Source organism: Hibiscus syriacus, unplaced genomic scaffold, assembly GCF_006381635.1.
Source record: "Hibiscus syriacus cultivar Baekdansim isolate YM2019G1 unplaced genomic scaffold, ASM638163v2 tig00003398_pilon, whole genome shotgun sequence".
Classification (NCBI taxonomy): domain Eukaryota; kingdom Viridiplantae; phylum Streptophyta; class Magnoliopsida; order Malvales; family Malvaceae; genus Hibiscus; species Hibiscus syriacus.
In genome coordinates this window covers 1342000-1360832 of record NW_024061969.1, presented here as the reverse complement: position 1 = coordinate 1360832, position 18833 = coordinate 1342000, and the positions used below count along the sequence as shown (strand labels likewise).

General features: G+C 34.9%; 3 protein-coding genes across 3 annotated transcripts; 2 read left to right on the top strand and 1 right to left on the bottom strand.

Annotated features, from left to right (window-relative positions):
* Positions 1-6193: 6193 nt before the first annotated feature.
* Positions 6194-6583, top strand: LOC120176123 (ATP synthase subunit delta, chloroplastic-like). The gene has a single exon (XM_039182624.1). The coding sequence runs from the start codon at positions 6194-6196 to the stop codon at positions 6581-6583; it is 390 nt and encodes a 129-aa protein (XP_039038555.1).
* A 332-nt stretch (positions 6584-6915) lies between these two features.
* On the bottom strand, positions 6916-7814 carry LOC120176114. Its single transcript, XM_039182616.1, has 5 exons — positions 7757-7814; positions 7607-7666; positions 7341-7538; positions 7195-7250; positions 6916-7111 (listed from the first exon to the last, which is right to left on the bottom strand). The coding sequence occupies exons 1-5, from the start codon at positions 7812-7814 to the stop codon at positions 7001-7003; spliced, it is 483 nt and encodes a 160-aa protein (XP_039038547.1). The 3' UTR covers positions 6916-7000.
* Positions 7815-9811: 1997 nt separating this feature from the next.
* On the top strand, positions 9812-10812 carry LOC120176103. The gene is made up of 2 exons (XM_039182611.1): positions 9812-9996; positions 10251-10812. Exons 1-2 carry the CDS (start codon positions 9812-9814, stop codon positions 10810-10812), a joined length of 747 nt encoding a protein of 248 aa, XP_039038542.1.
* The last annotated feature ends 8021 nt before the right edge of the window (positions 10813-18833 follow it).

The following is an 18833-nucleotide window of genomic DNA, read 5'->3' as shown; positions in this document are numbered from 1 at the left end:
TGATGTGCCCAAGTCGTTTATGTCATATCTCCACATCTTCAGTGGTGATGTTTACCTCTCATTTGCAGAGCTTAGCTTGCATCACGAACAATGTTTACCTTTCACAGGTAGGGTTGTTTCCGAGCGAGCATGTGAAGACCCTTCTCACTGATGTGCCCAAGTCGTTTATGTCATATCTCCACATCTTCAGTGGTGATGTTTACCTCTCATTTGCAGAGCTTAGCTTGCATCACGAACAATGACCCTTCCTTATTTCCTCGAGCCATTATTAGGCTTCCTTTGGTGAGCTTCCACTTTTCTTCACCAAAGTAATTTATAAGACCAACATCATCTAGCTTCCCAGTATAGATAAGATTGAGGCGCATGGCCGGAACATGCCTCACATCTTTAGATAAGCTTGCATCCAGTGCTTGTTGTCAGAATGATGTCTCCTATCCCAACGATCTTGCTCCTGTCTTGATTTCCCATTTGCACCGTACCAAAGTCACCCCTTTGGTAGAATGAGAAGAAACTTCCATGTGGAGTAACATGGAAGGAAGCACCAAAATCGACAATCCATGAGTTATCATCATAAGCAATATTTAGGATATTACCTTCATTAACGAGATATAGCAGATCTTCTTTTGATACTACAACAGTAGCATTATTCTATTCTTGTTTCTTCACTGGGTTTATTTGGTGTGTCTTAACATTACCGACCATCTGGTCTCTCTTGAAAGATCGACATTCCATTTTCTTATGGCTCATCCTTCCACAGTAGTAGCATGTAATCTTCGAGCGTGACTTGGATCTACCTCGAGATTGATACAAATATCAGCTTTTGCTACATCTATAAGTTTCAATCCTACCCCGATTCTCAATAATATTAGCATCGTGATGAATAGACTCACCTCATTCCATTCTCCTTGCATCTTCACCTAGAAGGCTATCACTAACGGTATCTATGGTGAGTTTTCCTTTCGGAGTTGAATTACTAAGTGTAACAACGAGTGTATCCCAACTTTCCAGTAAGTAACTAAGGAGTAGAAGGGCTTGCAACTCATCATCAATTTTCATCTCGGTTTTTGTTAATTGATTTATGAGCCCCTTGAAATTATTTAAGTGCTCAATCATACTTTGACCATCCTTATACTCCAACTTTACAAACCGTCGTACTAAATTTGCTTTGTTACGAGGCATTTTCTTTTGAATCATGGACTCAAGCTTTGTCCATAATTCATAAGCATTTGTATAAGTATAAACATGCTCAAAGAGGGTTTTATCAATGTACTTACGAATCATAGGAACGCCCTTCCGATTTAGTAGCTCCCATTGAGCATCACTCTTGCCTTCTACATTGTCTTTGTAGATGATGGGCTCATGTAAATCCTTGTAGTGCAGGTGGTCCTCCATCATCGGCTTCCAATATGAGTAGTTATTGGCTGTGAGCTTGAACATGTCTCCATCATGAGCAACGTTATCCTCCATCATGAACTGCACGAGCTAATTACGACTACAGATAAACCTAGCTCTGGTACCACTGTTGGGAATCATGGTTTTCCCGCTTCATGAAGTTAAGATAGACACTTAGAGATTAAGGATAGTAAAGAGAGCACAAGAGTATAATTCTCCAATTTGGAGATTCTTCCACTATACAAAAGAATAGTAGGATTACAAGGATGTGTTCACAAAATTTGACTCACACTTGGTGGCTCACTCAAGCTTGAGGATAAAGACTTCCCAAGCTATCTCTCTTCTCTCTCAAATAGGCTCTCTAACTCTTTAGTCTCTCACTCTAAGAAGTGGACTCTGTGAGTGTTCTTGGATTTTGGATGGTTAGGAATGAAGTCTCTCACCCCTATTTATACTACTCCACCTCCACAATAAATGGTGGAGATTACATACATCCAAGGGTGAAGATTAATTATCTAGATTGCTCCACACACTCTAGGAGCTCTACACTTTTCCACTCCCTTCCATATTCATCCATACTCTTCCATAAGGTTCCACACATCTCCAGAATATTCCAGAGGAGTCCACACTCTTCCACAAGCTTCTACACATCTCCAGAATATTCCAGAGGATTCCACACTCTTCCACAAGATTCTAGAGAGTTCTACACTTCTCTAAAGTTCTCCATAATGTTCTAGAAAATTCTACACTTCTCTAGAAAGATCTAGAATTTTCTAGAACATCTCCAATTAAGGAGAGATTCAACAGGTTGGTCTGAGAAAGAAATTTTAGATATTTTGTAGGAAAATAAAAATTTACTCAAATATTAATGATTATATGTATATTTTATTCTTTTTTATTTTATATATTCACTATATCACATGAGCAATTCGTTAAAGATCTAACAATAGTTAACTTTTATTGACCACATATTAATTAAATAATAACGAAAGTGAATAAATATTATGTTATTTTGAATTTGTTGAGAAAAATGTATAAAACTTAAATGATAGTGATCAATTCTGTAGTTTACCCTTTACAAATTAAAATATTCCACATGCCTCAAAACAATGGGTAGGGCACTATTAAGGGCACAATAAGGCGGTAGAGAAATTCCATTCGAAAATCAATGCAACTTCTAAGGAAATATATAAGTATCATTTAAGATATATACATCTTGAGAATATTTTAAAACAATATAAAAATAGTATATTTCTAGAAATGTATATAAAATAATCTATATATTTATAATATTTAGTATCATGTCTAGAATTATCTATAGAATAATTTATATATCTATATTAAATGACTAAGATGTCTATATATGTAAACAATCTAATTGTCACTAGAATCTATAAATAGGGGTGAGTTAAATAAATAAAGCTTAGAGGTAAAGAAGAGAAAAATAGTGGGTAAATGTGTAATAAAATAATTGCATTAATAAAATTGTTCTCTCTTCTTAAGTTTTCTGGTCAAGTCTTAGTTTATTTTAAGTTTGTCTGAATGATTCTTAAGTTTTTATTAGACGGATAGCGATCCAACTTAATTTTAAAGATCGTGTTTGGAAAAATAAATAAATTTGGAGTCGTCATCGACCTTTGAGTTTTGTAGGCAAAATGCCTAAAAATATCTTTTAAAATAATTTTAAAAAATTCAATTTAAAAAATAAAAATAATGTGCTTTTGGTAACCACTTTTTTCATGATGATGCAAATGTGATTATGATACAAATGCAAGAAAAAAAACAAAATTAGAAAATGAGTTAGTATTAATAAGATAATCAACAAAATAGTAAGAACTATCTTTAACGAATAACATTTACCCTAACATGTTGTCCATACAAATACAAGAAAAAGATAAACAAAAGTATAAAATGAGTTCGTATCAATAAAGTAGTAAGAATCATCTTTAATCAATAAAATCTACCCTCATATGTTGTCTATCCAAACATGGTTTAATAGGTCCTACCTAAACACATTTTGTACCTTATGCTTTTGTTTGACAAATAAATCATAACCACATTATTTATAGTTCACATGCTTTTGTAAAAAAAATTGTAAAATTTATCCGGAACTTTTCATAGTTTAAGAGCTTAAATAAACAAAAGAAAAAATAATTTAGGGATTTTTAGCTTAAACTTAAAAAATTGATCATGAGTCGCTTGATATAAATATAGAGACATTTGGACGCTCTGTCATTTTTTAGATTTATATATTTTTTGAATACCACATAAAGATCGAAGCTTTTGACTATCCCACACCGAAGAGTTATGGCTTCCAATGAATACACAACGAAGATTTCTCCAGGTTTTCAGTTCATAGCAACTCACAATGAACTCATTACATTTACCTCTCAAATAATCAAAAGATGAGCCGTTACCTTTTCGTGACTCAAAGAAGAAAAAGGTGAATCATTACCTTGTCGTAACTCAAAGAAGCAAAAGGTGAGCCATTATCTTGCCGTAACTACATGCACGACTCAAAATATATGTTGACGAAAATAAGGAGTCTTGGAAGATTTTTGGTTAGACCACGTCCGAAACCTTTTATGTATTCACCAAGTTGAAGAAGAAGCACAAGGGAAAAAGAACGATTGAATCGCCAATTCGAGTATTTGGAAAGGTAATAGATCATGTTATGGATTCAAACAATATTCAAGTTGGGAAAAAGAAAATTTTTAGGTCTCAAGTTAAAATATTCCTATGATATCGAAAATGGACATTGGATCATGAATGAGTTTTCTCTTCTAAACGATGATCAATTATGTTGTTTACATAGATATTATTGTTTACGTTGTTAACAAAGATTATTAGTGTTTACACTAGTTTCTTTTTTCTATTTGGTTTGTTGATTTTGGTTTATAGGTTGAATGTTGGGTGTTTTGTTTAATCTACAAGAAAAAGAAAAAAAAACATCCAACCATGATGAAGATGACTCCATTGTTAACTCTCTCAAAAGAACCCTCCCATCGGTTAACTATGCCGACGACGAAGCTAGAGAGCTTTCAACGAGCAAGAGATTATGCAATGAGCTTACAGAATGTCACTGTGCATAGTTATCTATCGCCAACCTTTTCATTACATGAACCACAACAACAACAAAACATACTAGGGTAAATGGGAGAAGAGGTTTTTCATCCTCATCCTCAATATCATCCATCTTCCAGGGCTCAACTGTGACGAAGATGAACCTGCAGTGCGTTGGACAAAATCATCAACATACCAGGGTCATGGCTTGTATTGAACAGATAATGTAATAGTTTTTTAGTATTAATAAACTATTTGGACACTATTTTTAGACTTCTGCAGTTTGAGTAGTAAGTTCTGAACTCTGATATAAGGGAGGATTTTAACGAGGCCTCTTTTTCCCCCAAAAAGAACCTCGTTTTAATTTATCTGCATTCTATAGATATTTTTAAAATCTTTAGTCATTTTATTCTAATTATAACATTTTCTATTAATATTTTAATAACCAAGCTTGTTCGTTAATAAAGATGAATTCGTTTAACCATTTTTTTAATTCAATCAGATAATTTTATTAAAAGAATAAACAACTATTAGCAGTAAAATACAAAGAGTTTAAACTCCAACACCAACTAAAACGTCTCACACCAAAGTCTCCAGGTAAAAAGCAAGGCTTAGAATCGATTTTCTACTAGATCCAACTGAAACTCACACAAAACATAAAATTCTGCAAAAGGCCTCCAATTCAAACTAGTTCCATCAACATAGTTTAAAGAAAGTATCATCTTGGATGGCTTTGGCCTCCCACAATCAAGGGCTGGTAGCTTTCTAGCTATAAATTATAAGAGAGTTGTCAATGACCACATGCTGCAATTGGCTAAGTGAGAACCAAGCCTAATTCATCGACCGGTGTTGATGAGGTTTGTACCAGTTTATTGGCTCTGTCAATCAACCTTCCATTGCAGTCTCTCACCAACTATGTTGCACGGATACGGATACGAGGACGGGGACGGGAAACGACAATTTTGAAAATTACAGGGTACGGGGACGGCAAGGGTACGACATATAAAATAATTTTAAAATTATAAATATATATAAAAAAATCATAAATAATGTCAAATATCAAGACTCAAACAACAATATTAAGTTTATAGTAGTAAAATCCATAAACAAACAACAATATTAAAATGTCAAATTTCAAGATTCAAACCATAATATTAACTCTAGAATAATAAAATCCATAATAAAATCATAATATTAAAGTGTCAAATCTTAAGACTCAAACATTTTTCAAGCTCGCGAGTCGTGAATATTTATAAATTCTATCCGTAACTTTATACCTTCAGAACACGCATGTTGTTAAAGTGAAAACGAAACAGAGAATATTTCTAAGTTCTAAATCTCCTTGAAACTAAAATATTAAAAAAGAAAAAGTTATGAATTCCAGGTAAAAACTAAAATGAAACAAAAACTATACTTTAGATATAATTCTAAAAAAATAAAAAAATAAATAATAAAATGGATTAACATTAATAGTTTAGATACTAAACACAATTTATCCTTTGAATATTTATCAATTAACAAAATATTATTTTTGTCAAGACTTGATAGGCTGCTAAAATGCTTGTGGGAGTCACCATTTGATTTTATCTCCCACAATCCAATAAGTGGCCCTCCTCTTCCAATTCAAGATAACCCCCTTTTAATTTCCAGAAATCAAAATCCCCCCTTTTTTCTTCCTCTATTTTCCTCATCTTCCCAAAGTTCCAATCTTTCATCCCAAAGTTTCAATCTTTCATCAATGGCTTCCCTTCAACAAACTTCAATCGCCATTCAATCAAAGCTCCTCCCTTCTTCCCAGCTCACCAGAGCTCTTCCTTCCCTCAACCTCTCATTCTCAGCCACTTTCCCTTCCCTCAGACTTTCCGCCTCTCGCCCCCTCAACGGCGGTGCCAGAATGTCGGCCACAGCAGCTTCCAGCTACGCTACTGCTTTAGCCGACGTAGCCAAGTCAAACAACAGCCTCGACACCACCTCCTCCGACGTTGAAAAAGTCAAAAATGCCGTCCCCGAAACGTCCCAGGACTCGATGAAACGTCCCCGGCGTCGTTCAGCTGTACCTTGCCACCGTGGCACGTCCCCGATATGTACCCCAACTGTCCCCGTGCTTCCTTGCTCACCAAAGCTCTGATTCCTGCTACCTTCATCATCTCGTCAAAGGATGCATCAAATTTGACTTAAGTAAATTCTGCGGTGGACAGCTCTAATTCCTACTATCTTCATATTCTAATCTTTTTTTCTCTTCTGGTATTATAATTCATGTTGATGTCATATTGTGTTAAAAGTTAAAGGATCTGGTTTTTAATATAGAAGCCATTCAACCAGCTTTCATTTCATATCAAACCTGAACCTGAATGCAACTCAAGTTGCCACTTGTTTAAGGTTTTCCTACTAGCAAAACAACTGCAATGAAAGAAATTGTCATACATGGATTACAGCTAATAGCAAAAGCAATGCTTTTCACCATTATGGTGATTCTTTTAGCAGCTTGAAACTGGGAATGTACTTAGGATCATCCCACTGCATATGCTGTTCCAATGGCTCTGGACTAGCTGCAAAAGAGTCGAATTTCCTTAACATATGTTTTGGAGGAGATGGCTCTTCGATCAGCATCGCAGTCATCTTGTTTCGATTCAGCATACCTTGGGGGACTCATAGGCTGTAACATAAGTGAAACCAATATTCTAAAGACAATACATATGCTAAAGCTACGAGACAGCTAAAATGATTTGAATGTTTTACCTCCAATATGTTTGACAATGAATATTCCTTTGCAGATGCTGAATGTTTGGAGAAATCTGAACAAAAAATGAATACAAAGGTGTGAGTATTCAGTCATCAAATACTAACGCGAAGTAAACATATGAATGCCTAGCAAATTTCTTTACCATCTAATCCAAGAATCCGCAAAAAATCATTAGTGCTTATAGCTCTTTTCTGTGTTTTGATGCAATCTTCATGATTTTGCCGACACCCTTCCTCTGAAATATCTTCGAGTTGACATAGATCCTCTTCTGGATTACCCAACTTTGCCTTTTGGTTCTTCTTTGACGTTCCTTGCGAGTATGGCTTGCCTGAGTTGGAACCTGAGTTGGAAATGTCAGAGAGAGCTCTCCTTCCAGTTCCTTGCACTTTAATGAATTGGATAGATCACCAAGTGGTTTTCTTCCACCAATACCAGCTTTCCTTTGTGCTTTAAAGACATTGGTCTTGCCTGATAGGAAGCATTTTCCATTATCAAACTCAACTTGAGAAACAAAATTAATAAAACCAACAACAGATCAGAAAGTGTTGAGAATAGTACCATTGAACCGAGCATTTAAATTCTGATTTTGAATCAAACCAACAGTACGTGTTGCCATTTTGGAAATTTGCTGATACAATCCACCAAACCAACAGTACCTGTGAGGTTCCAATACATAGGGAATCATTCATATACGTGGGAAAATCAAATCAAACAAGCAATATTGGAGAAAGCATGCTAAATCCTACAGAAAAATCTGAAGTATCTTTGAAATGCTCTTTTTACATTAAAGCTTCATCTGAAGCACATGAATCAAGAGTATTACTTAGTTCAAAATGAAAAATGCATGTAAAATCCAAACTCAATTTGCAAAACCCAAAAATCTTTCGGTATCTAAGACAAATGTGGTGAGCAGGATGGGAGAAAAACCGAACATGATAATCACAAAGGAAAAGACAAACAAAGAAGCTAGAATAATCATGTTCATATAGTTTAAAATGATCCATTTTGTCCTTTCTGTTCTAATGATGATACAGTGGAGGAGTTCTTTAATCTAGTAATTATATTTCCTCTCCGTGTTTTTCATTCACTACAAGCCCCAAGATAATAAAATCATGTTGAATAATCGGGTAAAAAAAACGAAAAGAACACAAGAATTTTAATGAAGTTCAACAATGTGCTTACGTCCTGGTTGCTCTGGGCAGCGCTAGATTTTTCATTTAATATCTTTTAAGTTTTTAGTTACATCTCCTTTTATAAATAAACTCTGGTATATATTTACAAAAATAACCATGTACCGTACTACGGATCATAACCCTTACTACGAGATTTTCTTTGTAAGGAAATATGATGTTCGTTGTGTTGGCTTGACTCACTCTCCGTCCTCTGTCTTCTTTACCGGTATATTTTATGAGTCATATCTAACAAATCAGCCCCACAAAAGTAAACCCAGAAAGGGAAAAGAGAAACATAGGATACAACAAACTTACAGGTCATTCTTGGAAATTTTTTTATTTCTTTTTTTCCATTTGTTTCTCAACAACCACACAGAAATTCCTGTTTTCATTTTTTTTCCATGACAAATACTTTAAATTGCCTTTGCATTCTCAGACTAAGTTTGGAAAACATAAAAACATATAATACTTTGATAAGTTTTCTTTCTGATAATACAGATCTTACTTATATGTGTTTCTTCCATTAAAACAAACGAAAAATTTCATGAAAAATAACTTCATCAAGACATTAAACACAAACTAAAACTCGTAAAAAGGGTAAAGAGAAGAAACTCACAATGGGTTTTTTCCGAGTCGATGCTTCTTGCTTTTGAATCACTGATTAAGGCGCTTTGCTTTGTTTTTTGGATTTGTTTGTTATCTTCTTTGAAATATATTTCGAAAGAGAGGAATTCCATATCTGCTTATAAGATGAGGATTTGTAACGATAACTTTTTTCGCTTTTACAAAAATACCCCTCAGTGGGCTTATAATTAAATAAGCTTCGGATTTCTCAATTGGACCAAATTCGCTTTTGCTGAAAAATAAAGATGCTTATCTGTTGTTTCGGCTTTTCCTACAGTGATAAATTTAAAGGTAAAGTATAGAAATGATTACTAAATTTTTCTAAAGTTTTCATTTAAGTCTCTCAACTTTTAAAACTTACAATACAGTCCCCTAACATTTAGTCCATTTGCAATATGATCCCCCAATAGTTACGTCAGAGATCATATTACAAACGAACTAAATGTTGAGGGACTATATTGCAAACGAACTAAATATTGGGGATTATATTATAAGTTTTAAAAGTTAAGGACCTAAATGAAAAAGTTTTAAAAAGTTCAGTGATCATTACTATACTTTAACCTAATATATAAGTTACATAAAGATATAAATTCTTAATTTAAAATTCAAACACTACCTTTTTTTTATTTTGTTTGTGTAAAACATGAATAAAAAGGGTCACTTTCTGTAGATTTTCTTCCAGTGTTTATTTGACTATAAATACAAGCATATATGGTGATGCAAAGTACCATCCACCACGATCCGAATTCCAGGAACCAATCTCCAATCTTCTTTGTTGTCTTTGATTCCTTGTGTACTTCTCTCCTAGTTTTAGCTAATGGAAGAAATATTTAAGAGCCTACTGGGCATGACTTATGTCTCCGACCCAAATGCCAGTGACTCCATCACTAATTATACAAAGAAAAGCGCAGCCGCCTCAACAGATACCGCTGTTCCCGCCGCCGCCAGAGCGGCGAACAAGAGGTCTCTCAAAGGAAATGGTGGCTCCGGTGGAACAATGAGGTACTGTGGTGTTCACCGCAGGCCGTGGGGACGTTAGCTGCTGAGATACGAGACCCCCAGTCCATGGAACGACGTTGGCTCGGGACTTTTGACACCTCCAAGGAGGCTGCATGATCCTACGACTGTGCAGCTTGATCTATGCGTGGGATCAAGGCTCGAACCAATTTCGTCTACCCGGTGACGGGGCCTCACTCAGTGAGCGATCATTTCCTTCCACCTTTTACCTTCCCGATATAGTCACAGTCATCCAGCAGGGACATTTACTGCATCCGCCATAAGTTTGGCCAATCTTCTAACTGGTCATCGCTAGCAAATCAACATTTCGATGACTTCTCCATTGGGTCTTCTGCTCAAAGAAATGCTTCTCTGAACATGGTTTTATTCCGCAACCTCTTGAATTCATCTCTCCACGCACCGCCTCCTCAGTCTCTGGCGGACTATATTCCATTAGTCCACGGAAATGCTTCCTCTTCTTCGATTTCTTTCACTTTTCCAGCTAATTCAAGCATTTTTCCCTGTACATCTTTGTTGAAATCCTTTACCAACAACATTACTCGAAGCACAACCGATAGCGTATCCAATTCTTTCACTGACACAACCATGACGCACACTCTCAAGGAAACCGTCGATGATATGGAATTCTTCCCGCAGGAGCCTTCAGATTCCGGCTTGTTGCAGGAAATAATTCAAGGGTTCTTACCGAAGAAATCAGGTGAACATAAAGTTACCTCGAACTGCACTCAGCATTCAATAGCAGTTCCTGTAACCGAGTTGAAGAATGAACATTTAGGTTTTTATAATGCTGATTACAATTAAGGATTCCCTCAATAGTTGGAGAGTTTCAGTGGAGTCACTAGCTCAGAATCGGTGCCCTATGCTAATGAAGTACTAACGAAATACCTGCAAGTAGGTCAAGACTTCTTGTTAGATGATATCTTTCAGTACCCAGATTTAATGGGTGCCTTACCAGCTAGGGTTCAAAATGCTTGAGCACATCCATATGTTTAGGGTTTTAAGCTTTTCGTTACTTAGATGGGAGATTAAAATCATCACGTTTTTATGTTGTAATCTTTATAACATGGTAATTCCTTGACGAAATCGAAATCTTGTAGGAATATTTTTTTTTTCTGAGTTTACGTATAGTATGCAAATTACTTGTTCATTTAAGCATGGGAAATGATAAAAAAGGGTAAAGTATAGTAATGGTCACTTAACTTTTCTAAAGCTTTCTTTTAGGTCCCCTAACTTTTAAAACTTACAATATAATCCTCAACATTTAGTTCGTTTGTAATATAGTCCCTCAACATTTAGTCCGTTTGCAATATGGTCCCTGACGTAACTATTGGGGACCATATTACAAACAGACTAAATGTTGGGGGACTGTATTGCAAGTTTTTAAAGTTGGGGGACCTAAATGAAAGCTTTAGAAAAGTTCAGTGCCCATTACTATACTTTACCCTCAATTTAATCCATAATGTTTATTATTTTTTTAATTTAACCCTTATTTTTTATATATTGTGACCTCAATGTAGATGAATTATTGTTATTTATTGAGGTATTGGGTTCGAGCACTAAGAATGCTAGAGGTGTAAGTGTTTAATGTCAAATGGTTGAGAGTTATCTTTAAAGAGATAATATATTGTATTTACTCTCAGATTAATCAGAAAAAAAACCCCACCTAAATATAGTGTAAATATATAATTCTTAGCGTGCTCTTCTCCAGTATGGGTTTATGTAGAGTACAATGATAGTGACCAAAAATATAGTTTCATATATGTTGAAAACATTTTTTATGTTTCGATATAACAAATTAAGTATAAATTTGTTGAAAATATAGTTTCATAAATGAATTTTAAGATTTTACAATTATTTTTAAAGTATATTCGATTCAATTATTCGAATATCAAAATATTACTCCAAGTTTTTGAAAGATCAATTTCAATCCTTACTAAAGTGTAAAATTGTGTTTTAAACTTAAAATATTTTTGACACAATTTTCACAAAGTATTTCGAACCAAAAGAACGAACCAAAAATAAATTTTATGAAGGGATGTACCGATGCACTTATTTGATGCATCGATACACACCCATTTCGAATGCATTTTGTGTACCGATGCACAAGCCATGCATCGATGCACTCTTGAATATTTTGTAACATCGAATGCATTTTGTGTACTGATGGGTAGACCATGCATCGATGCACTCCTGGCTTGTTTGAAACATCAAATGTAATTAGTGTACCGATGCACCCCTAGTGTACCGATGCACTAAGACTTATAACGGTTGAAATATTTAAATTTTATACATAGTGTACCGATGCACCTTGTGTATGCCTCGATGCACACACGTTCCCAACTGTTTTATTAATTGATAATTACACTATAACTACTATATTGACTTCACCAATAATCCCCAACGTTCAGAATTGATTCAAGGTGTATTTAAACAAGCTTAGGAGCCATTGATCAACAACAATTGTGATAGAATAAAAAAGAAAGCCTTAAACATCAAGTTTGAGCTATTCAAGCCTATTTTTCATTCAATATTATTTTTGCTTTCAAGAACACCATTTGTACTCAATTTTATTCATTATTGAGTGTTCTTTCTTTGTTCTAGAATTGTGCAAACAAGTTACCTTGTGAGGGTTTTCTGTAAGTTTTTCGAAATTTGTATTGTTCTCTTTGGGAGAGAGTGTTCTCAAGAATTTGGGGTATAATTCTTGAAGGATTTGTAAGGTTACTCTTTGTCCTCAAAAGAAAGACAAATTAGTGAATTTGTAGAAAATCCTTAGTTTGGATAGCTAAGGTAGTGGACATAGAATTTGGTTGAGAAAGTCGAACCACTCTAAATCGCTGTGCAATTATTTTCTATTTTCTACAAAAGCTTCCATCAAAATTTTTATTGCCAATTCACCCCCTCTTGGCTATTTCATCGATCAATTAACTCAACAATTTGTATCAGAGCCTCACTCATTTGAAGGTTTAATCACCACTTGAGTCGATTTGGGAAGAATTATATCGATAATCAAGTCATCAATGGCCTCCACTTCAAACTTCAACGTTGGTCTTGATTCAATGCCCGTCAACAAGCCTCATTTCTTCAATGAAGCTAACTATGCCTATTGGAAGAACAGAATGAGGTATTTCTTTCAAGAAAGTGACATGGGAGCATGGAATATCATAGAAGACAGATACAACATACCTTCCACTCCTTCAAGAACGTGGAGTGAAGCAGAGACAAGAGTGTTCCAACTCAACTCAAAGGCTATCCATATTATTTTTTGTGCTATTGGACCAGATGAATACGGGAGAGTTTCATCTTGTACAGCCGCCAAGGAGATAAGGGATAAACTACAAGTCGCTCATGAAGGCACAGACGAGGTAAAAGAATCTAAAATTAGTCTCCTAACTCATAGCTATGAAAATTTCAGGATGAAACCGGATAAAGATATCAAAGTTATGACGGATAGATTTTCAACGATTGTCAATGGTCTCAAATCATATGGAGAGATCATTCCGAACAAGAAGCTTGTGAGGAAGTTAGTTTACTCTCTTCCGAAAGCTTGGCAATTAAAAAAAACGACAATCATCGAGGCTAAAAACTTAAAGTCTTTAAATCTTGAAGAGTTAATTGGCTCTCTCCTCACTCATGAAATGATACTTCAAGATGAGGTAGACCTCGAGAAGATTAACAAGCCAAAGAAGGAGACGGAGAAAAAGAAGAACGTGGGAGTTACTCTCAAATCCACAAGAGATGAGAGTGATTCGGATGAAGATGACGATTACGAGAAAATGACATTATTTGCCAAACGGTTCAGAAAATTAATGAAGCCCAACCGAGGAAGAAAATTCAAAAAAATGAAGGTTTCAAAAACGAATCGAATGAGAAAGACCCTATTATTTGCCACGAATGCAAAAAGCCAGGGCATGTCAAATACGATTGCCTACAATTAAAGAAAAAGGGTCAATCGAAGAAGAAGCACAAGGCTCATATGGCTACATGGAACGATGATGAAGGTTTCGATGAAGAGGAACAAGAAGTAGCAAACTTGTGCTTGATGGCCATCGGGGAAAACTCTCAGGTAGCCTCTAACTCATCTAATTTTGACGATTATTCTTTTGATGAGTTAGTAGAGGAATATACTGAGTTGGTTTCGGATTATGAGAAATTATTTTTAAATACAAAAAAGATATTTCAAAAATTGGAAAATGAAAATAATCTCATATCCAAGACCAACAATGATCTTGAAAGTAAGATCAAAGAATTGCAAATCAAATTAGATGAATTTGAAAAGAAAAATACTGATTTGCATAACTTACTTTCAAGAGTAAACGATGATCATCAAAAGAGAATTGATGATCTTAAAACTTCTTTTGATAAAGTTGGAACAAAACGTTTTGAAAATGGAAAAAGTTCAAAATCCAACTTAGAAAAAGTTTTAAAAACTACAATCATAGAGGTCCCCGAAGAACCTCTAATGGAAAAATCGTTAGAAGTATATGGGTTCCTAAAGAACTCATTACTACTAAAGATAAGGATATCCTACATAAATGGATACCCAAGGGGACTAGAATTTTGGAGACTAATGAATATGGACCCAAAATAAATTGGGTACCAAAAATCAAAAATTAATCTATGTTTGTAGGGAAAAGAGCATTGCTACAAGGCACAAGAAACAAGTTCAAACTCATGGTACCTTGATAGTGGATGCTCAAGACATATGACGAGAGACAAGAGCTGGTTCATCGAGCTTAACGACAAAAATGGAGGAGAGGTGACTTTTGGTGATAATTCAAAAGGTCACATTGGAGGTAGAGGTACTATAGGTAATACCTCTTCCATACAAATGTTTTTTATGTAAATGGGTAAAGCATAATCTATTGAGTATTAGTCAATTTTGTGATAAAGGATACAATGTCTTATTTGAAACAAATGGTTGTAAAGTCATTGGCATTGCATCTAATCAAATTATGCTTGTTGGTCATAGAATAGGAAACATTTACATGGTACATTTAGATTCTATTAATATGACTAATTTATGCCTAGTTGCTAAGGATGAGCATGATAGTTGGTTATGGCTTAGGAGACTAGGACATACTAACATGAGTGTTTTACAACGACTAATTCAAGAAGATTTAGTAAGAGGGTTGCCAAAGCTAAAATTTGATAAAGATAAAATCTGTGATGCATGTGCTAAAGGAGAACATCAAAGAGCTTCCTTCAGGTCCATTAATGATGTATCAACTAGTGGACTATTACAATTGATCCATATTGATCTTTTTGGGCCAATTAGAACTATTAGTTTGGTTGGAAAACAATATTGCTTTGTATTGGTAGATGACTATTCTAGGTATACTTGGGTTCTATTCTTAAGTACTAAGATGAAGCATTAGAAAAGTTCATCACGTTTTCAAAAGTAATCCAAAATGAAAAAGGTTACTCCATAACTAGTGTTAGGAGTGATCATGGTAATGAATTTGAAAATTTTGGATTTACTGATTTTTGTAATTCTAATGGTATTAGCCATAATTTTTCAGCACCTAGAACCCCTCAAAAAATGGAGTTATTGAGAGGAAAAATCAAACTTTGGAAGAAATGGTTAGAACCATGCTTTGTGAAAACAATTTGCCAAAATATTTTTGGGCGAAAACCACAAATACCGCTTGTTATGTTAATAATCGAGTAATGATTAGGCCTATTTTAAAGAAAACTCCATATGAAGTTTTAAAAAATAAAAGCATAACATTGGATATTTTCATCCTTTTGGAAGTAAATGTTTTGTTTTCAAAACGATAAAGAAAATCTTGGCAAATTTGATGCTAAAAGTGATGAAGGAATTTTTCTGGGTTATTCCTTAAATTCTAAAGCTTATCGAGTATTTAATAAAAGAACTTTATTGGTAGAAGAGTCTATACATGTTTTTCTCGATGATAATCCCTTTCCGAGAAAGGATTATTGTGTGAATGATGATGTAGGTCTTGAAACACAAATGACGTTAGACATGACTTTGGAGAACCATCACCAAAGGAAGACGTGAAAGATGAGAAAACTCATGATGTTCTCGAGAATCCAACCATTGAAGAAAGGTAAGTCTCTTACCCAAGAGAGTATAACTATGTCAAGGATGGTGAAATTATAGATGATCCATCCAAAGGGGTAACAACTCGATCTTCTCTTAGAAATATATGTAATTATGTTGCATTTATTTCATGCATAGAACTTAAGAATATCAAAGAAGCATTAGATGATGAAAATTGGATAATGTCTATGCAAGAAGAGTTAAATTAATTTGAGAGAAGTAAAGTATGGACATTAGTGGAAATGCCTAGTAACAAATCTATAGTAGGTACTAGATGGGTATTTAAGAATAAGCTTGATGAAAGTGGTAATATAGTGAGGAACAAGGCTAGACTTGTTGCTCAAGGCTATACTCAAGAATAGGGCATAGATTTTGATGAGACATACGCTCCCGTAGCTAGGATGGAAGCAATTAGAATGTTATTAGCATTTGCATGTTTCAATGAATTTAAATTATATCAAATGGATGTTAAAAGTACATTTTAAATGGTTTTATAAAAGAAGAAGTGTAGGTGGAACAACCTCCTGGTTTTAAAGATTCAAAATTTCCAGATCATGTCTTCAAATTGACAAAAGCATTTTATGGTTTAAAACAAGCTCCTAGAGCTTGGTATGAAGGATTTTCAAATTTTGTAATCGAAAAAGGTTTTTCAAAAGGGAAGGTTGACACTACATTATTTTTAAAGAGAAAAAGGTAAAGATTTATTAGTAGTTCAAATTTATGTTGATGATATAATATTTGGTTCTACTAATGATGTTCTTTGCCAAGAATTTTTTAAGCTAATGCAGAGTGAATTCGAGATGAGCATGATGGGGGAGCTCTTATATTTCTTGGGACTCCAAATCAAGCAAAGAAAAGATGGCATCTTCATCAATCAAGCTACGTACGTCAAGGATATGCTCAAGAAGTTTGTATTGGAAAATGTGAAACCTCATGCCACTCCAATGAGTTCTTCTATAAAGCTTGACAAAGATGAAGGAGGTAAATGTGTGGATGTTAAATTGTATAGGTCAATGATTGTCTATTTGCTTTATCTAACCATAAGTAGACCATCCATTATGTTTAGTGTTTGCTTATGTGCTAGATTTCAATCATGCCCTAAGGAATCCCATTTACTAGCTGTTAAGATAATCTTTAGATACCTTAAAGACACTCCTAGTGATGCAAGCACGTTTTCACCTACAAAGGGAGTGCTCTTGAACATTTTTATATTGAATTTACTTTATACTAGTTTAATAATATATGCTATTACAATACATATTATGTTAAGAATACTATTTATGTAGTTAATAAATAACTTAGCTAAATACTTCTTCACATTATGCGCATTGTTATTTTAATATGATAAGCATGTTAGAATAGTCTTACAATCATAGTAATCATGATTATCACATATACATCAAGGCAACATACTTATCATTCATTTTATTAAATCATATGAATTCTTATTAGCTCATAGACTTTATACATTAGCTCACACACATTATGAGATGATATATTTAGCTCATGACATGCAAACATAGCTCACAATACCATAATCATACATGACATCAAGATATTTAGCTCATCTCAGATCAATACCATGTAATTACCTTGTTTCCTTGCACATGTAGGTACATTGGAGCATGACACACATTGGGGTAGCTTGGTGGATTATTTAGACATCATATGCAACTCACGATCAGCACACAAAGTACAAGGCAGCTCGTGGAACACTAAGGAAAGCTCAACTCAGCTGGAGGAGCTCAAGGCTAGCTAATCTCAGCTAGTTGGACTATTTGAAGTTGAGTTGCCAAAAGTGATATCAGTGGTAGCTGAATGTAGCTGAACATGCTATTATGAAGCTTACAAGGTATCGGCTAGGAAGCATATTCACAAACAACCCCTTGCTTTCTAGCTAGCTACACACTCAAGCAAGCTTGGAGGAAGACACATGCATGCCCAAGATGATGAACATGACCAGCCCTCATCCCATGCACAAGGATGCACCACAAGGCTCCCTAGAACACCCATGTGCGTGCTATATGACCAACCCCCATGTGCCTTGCATGTGGTCTCATTTAAGCGCCAAGATGAAGAGCCTCCTATCCATTTGGCCAAGCACTCCCTTCTCTCCAATTTGGCGCCAACTTGAAGGAACACAAGAGTTATTCGGCCAATGGTTATTACCCTTCATTTAAACCGAAACATCATCTCTATTTGTATTTAAGATTATGACTTTATAGGGAGACACAAGGGTTGGCTGAACCACCATGTCTCTATTCGGTCATGCCCCTCCAATTCCTATAAATAGGCCATCAAAATTCATTTCTAACCAGACCTTTTTGATTAATTTAAGTGAGAATTTCTCTTTGCTTAAGTGCTGGTGACTTTTATCGACTTATCAAGTATTTTAATACTTGTGACATCAACCCCTTCCCTTGATACTTGTGGTTCCTATCTCCATATAGATAGTGGGTCCAAGTGCTTAATACCACCCCTTAAAGAAGCAATATAAAGTATGGGTCTTTTCTCTCTATAGCATTGGTTCTTCTTTGATTCTTTTCTAAGATACTATCCTCACAACCATTCCATTGGTTAATCAACCAAAACCATAGCCAAATTAACATCCTTCCGCTACCATTTCTCAAATCATAAATATCCTACCTATTCACCTTTACATTTACCACCCTTAACCATCTGTTTTGAGCCATTCACTTATGCATGTTGTTTTGCTTCCTTCCTAGATCCACAATCAATTGAAGAGGTATAATTACCT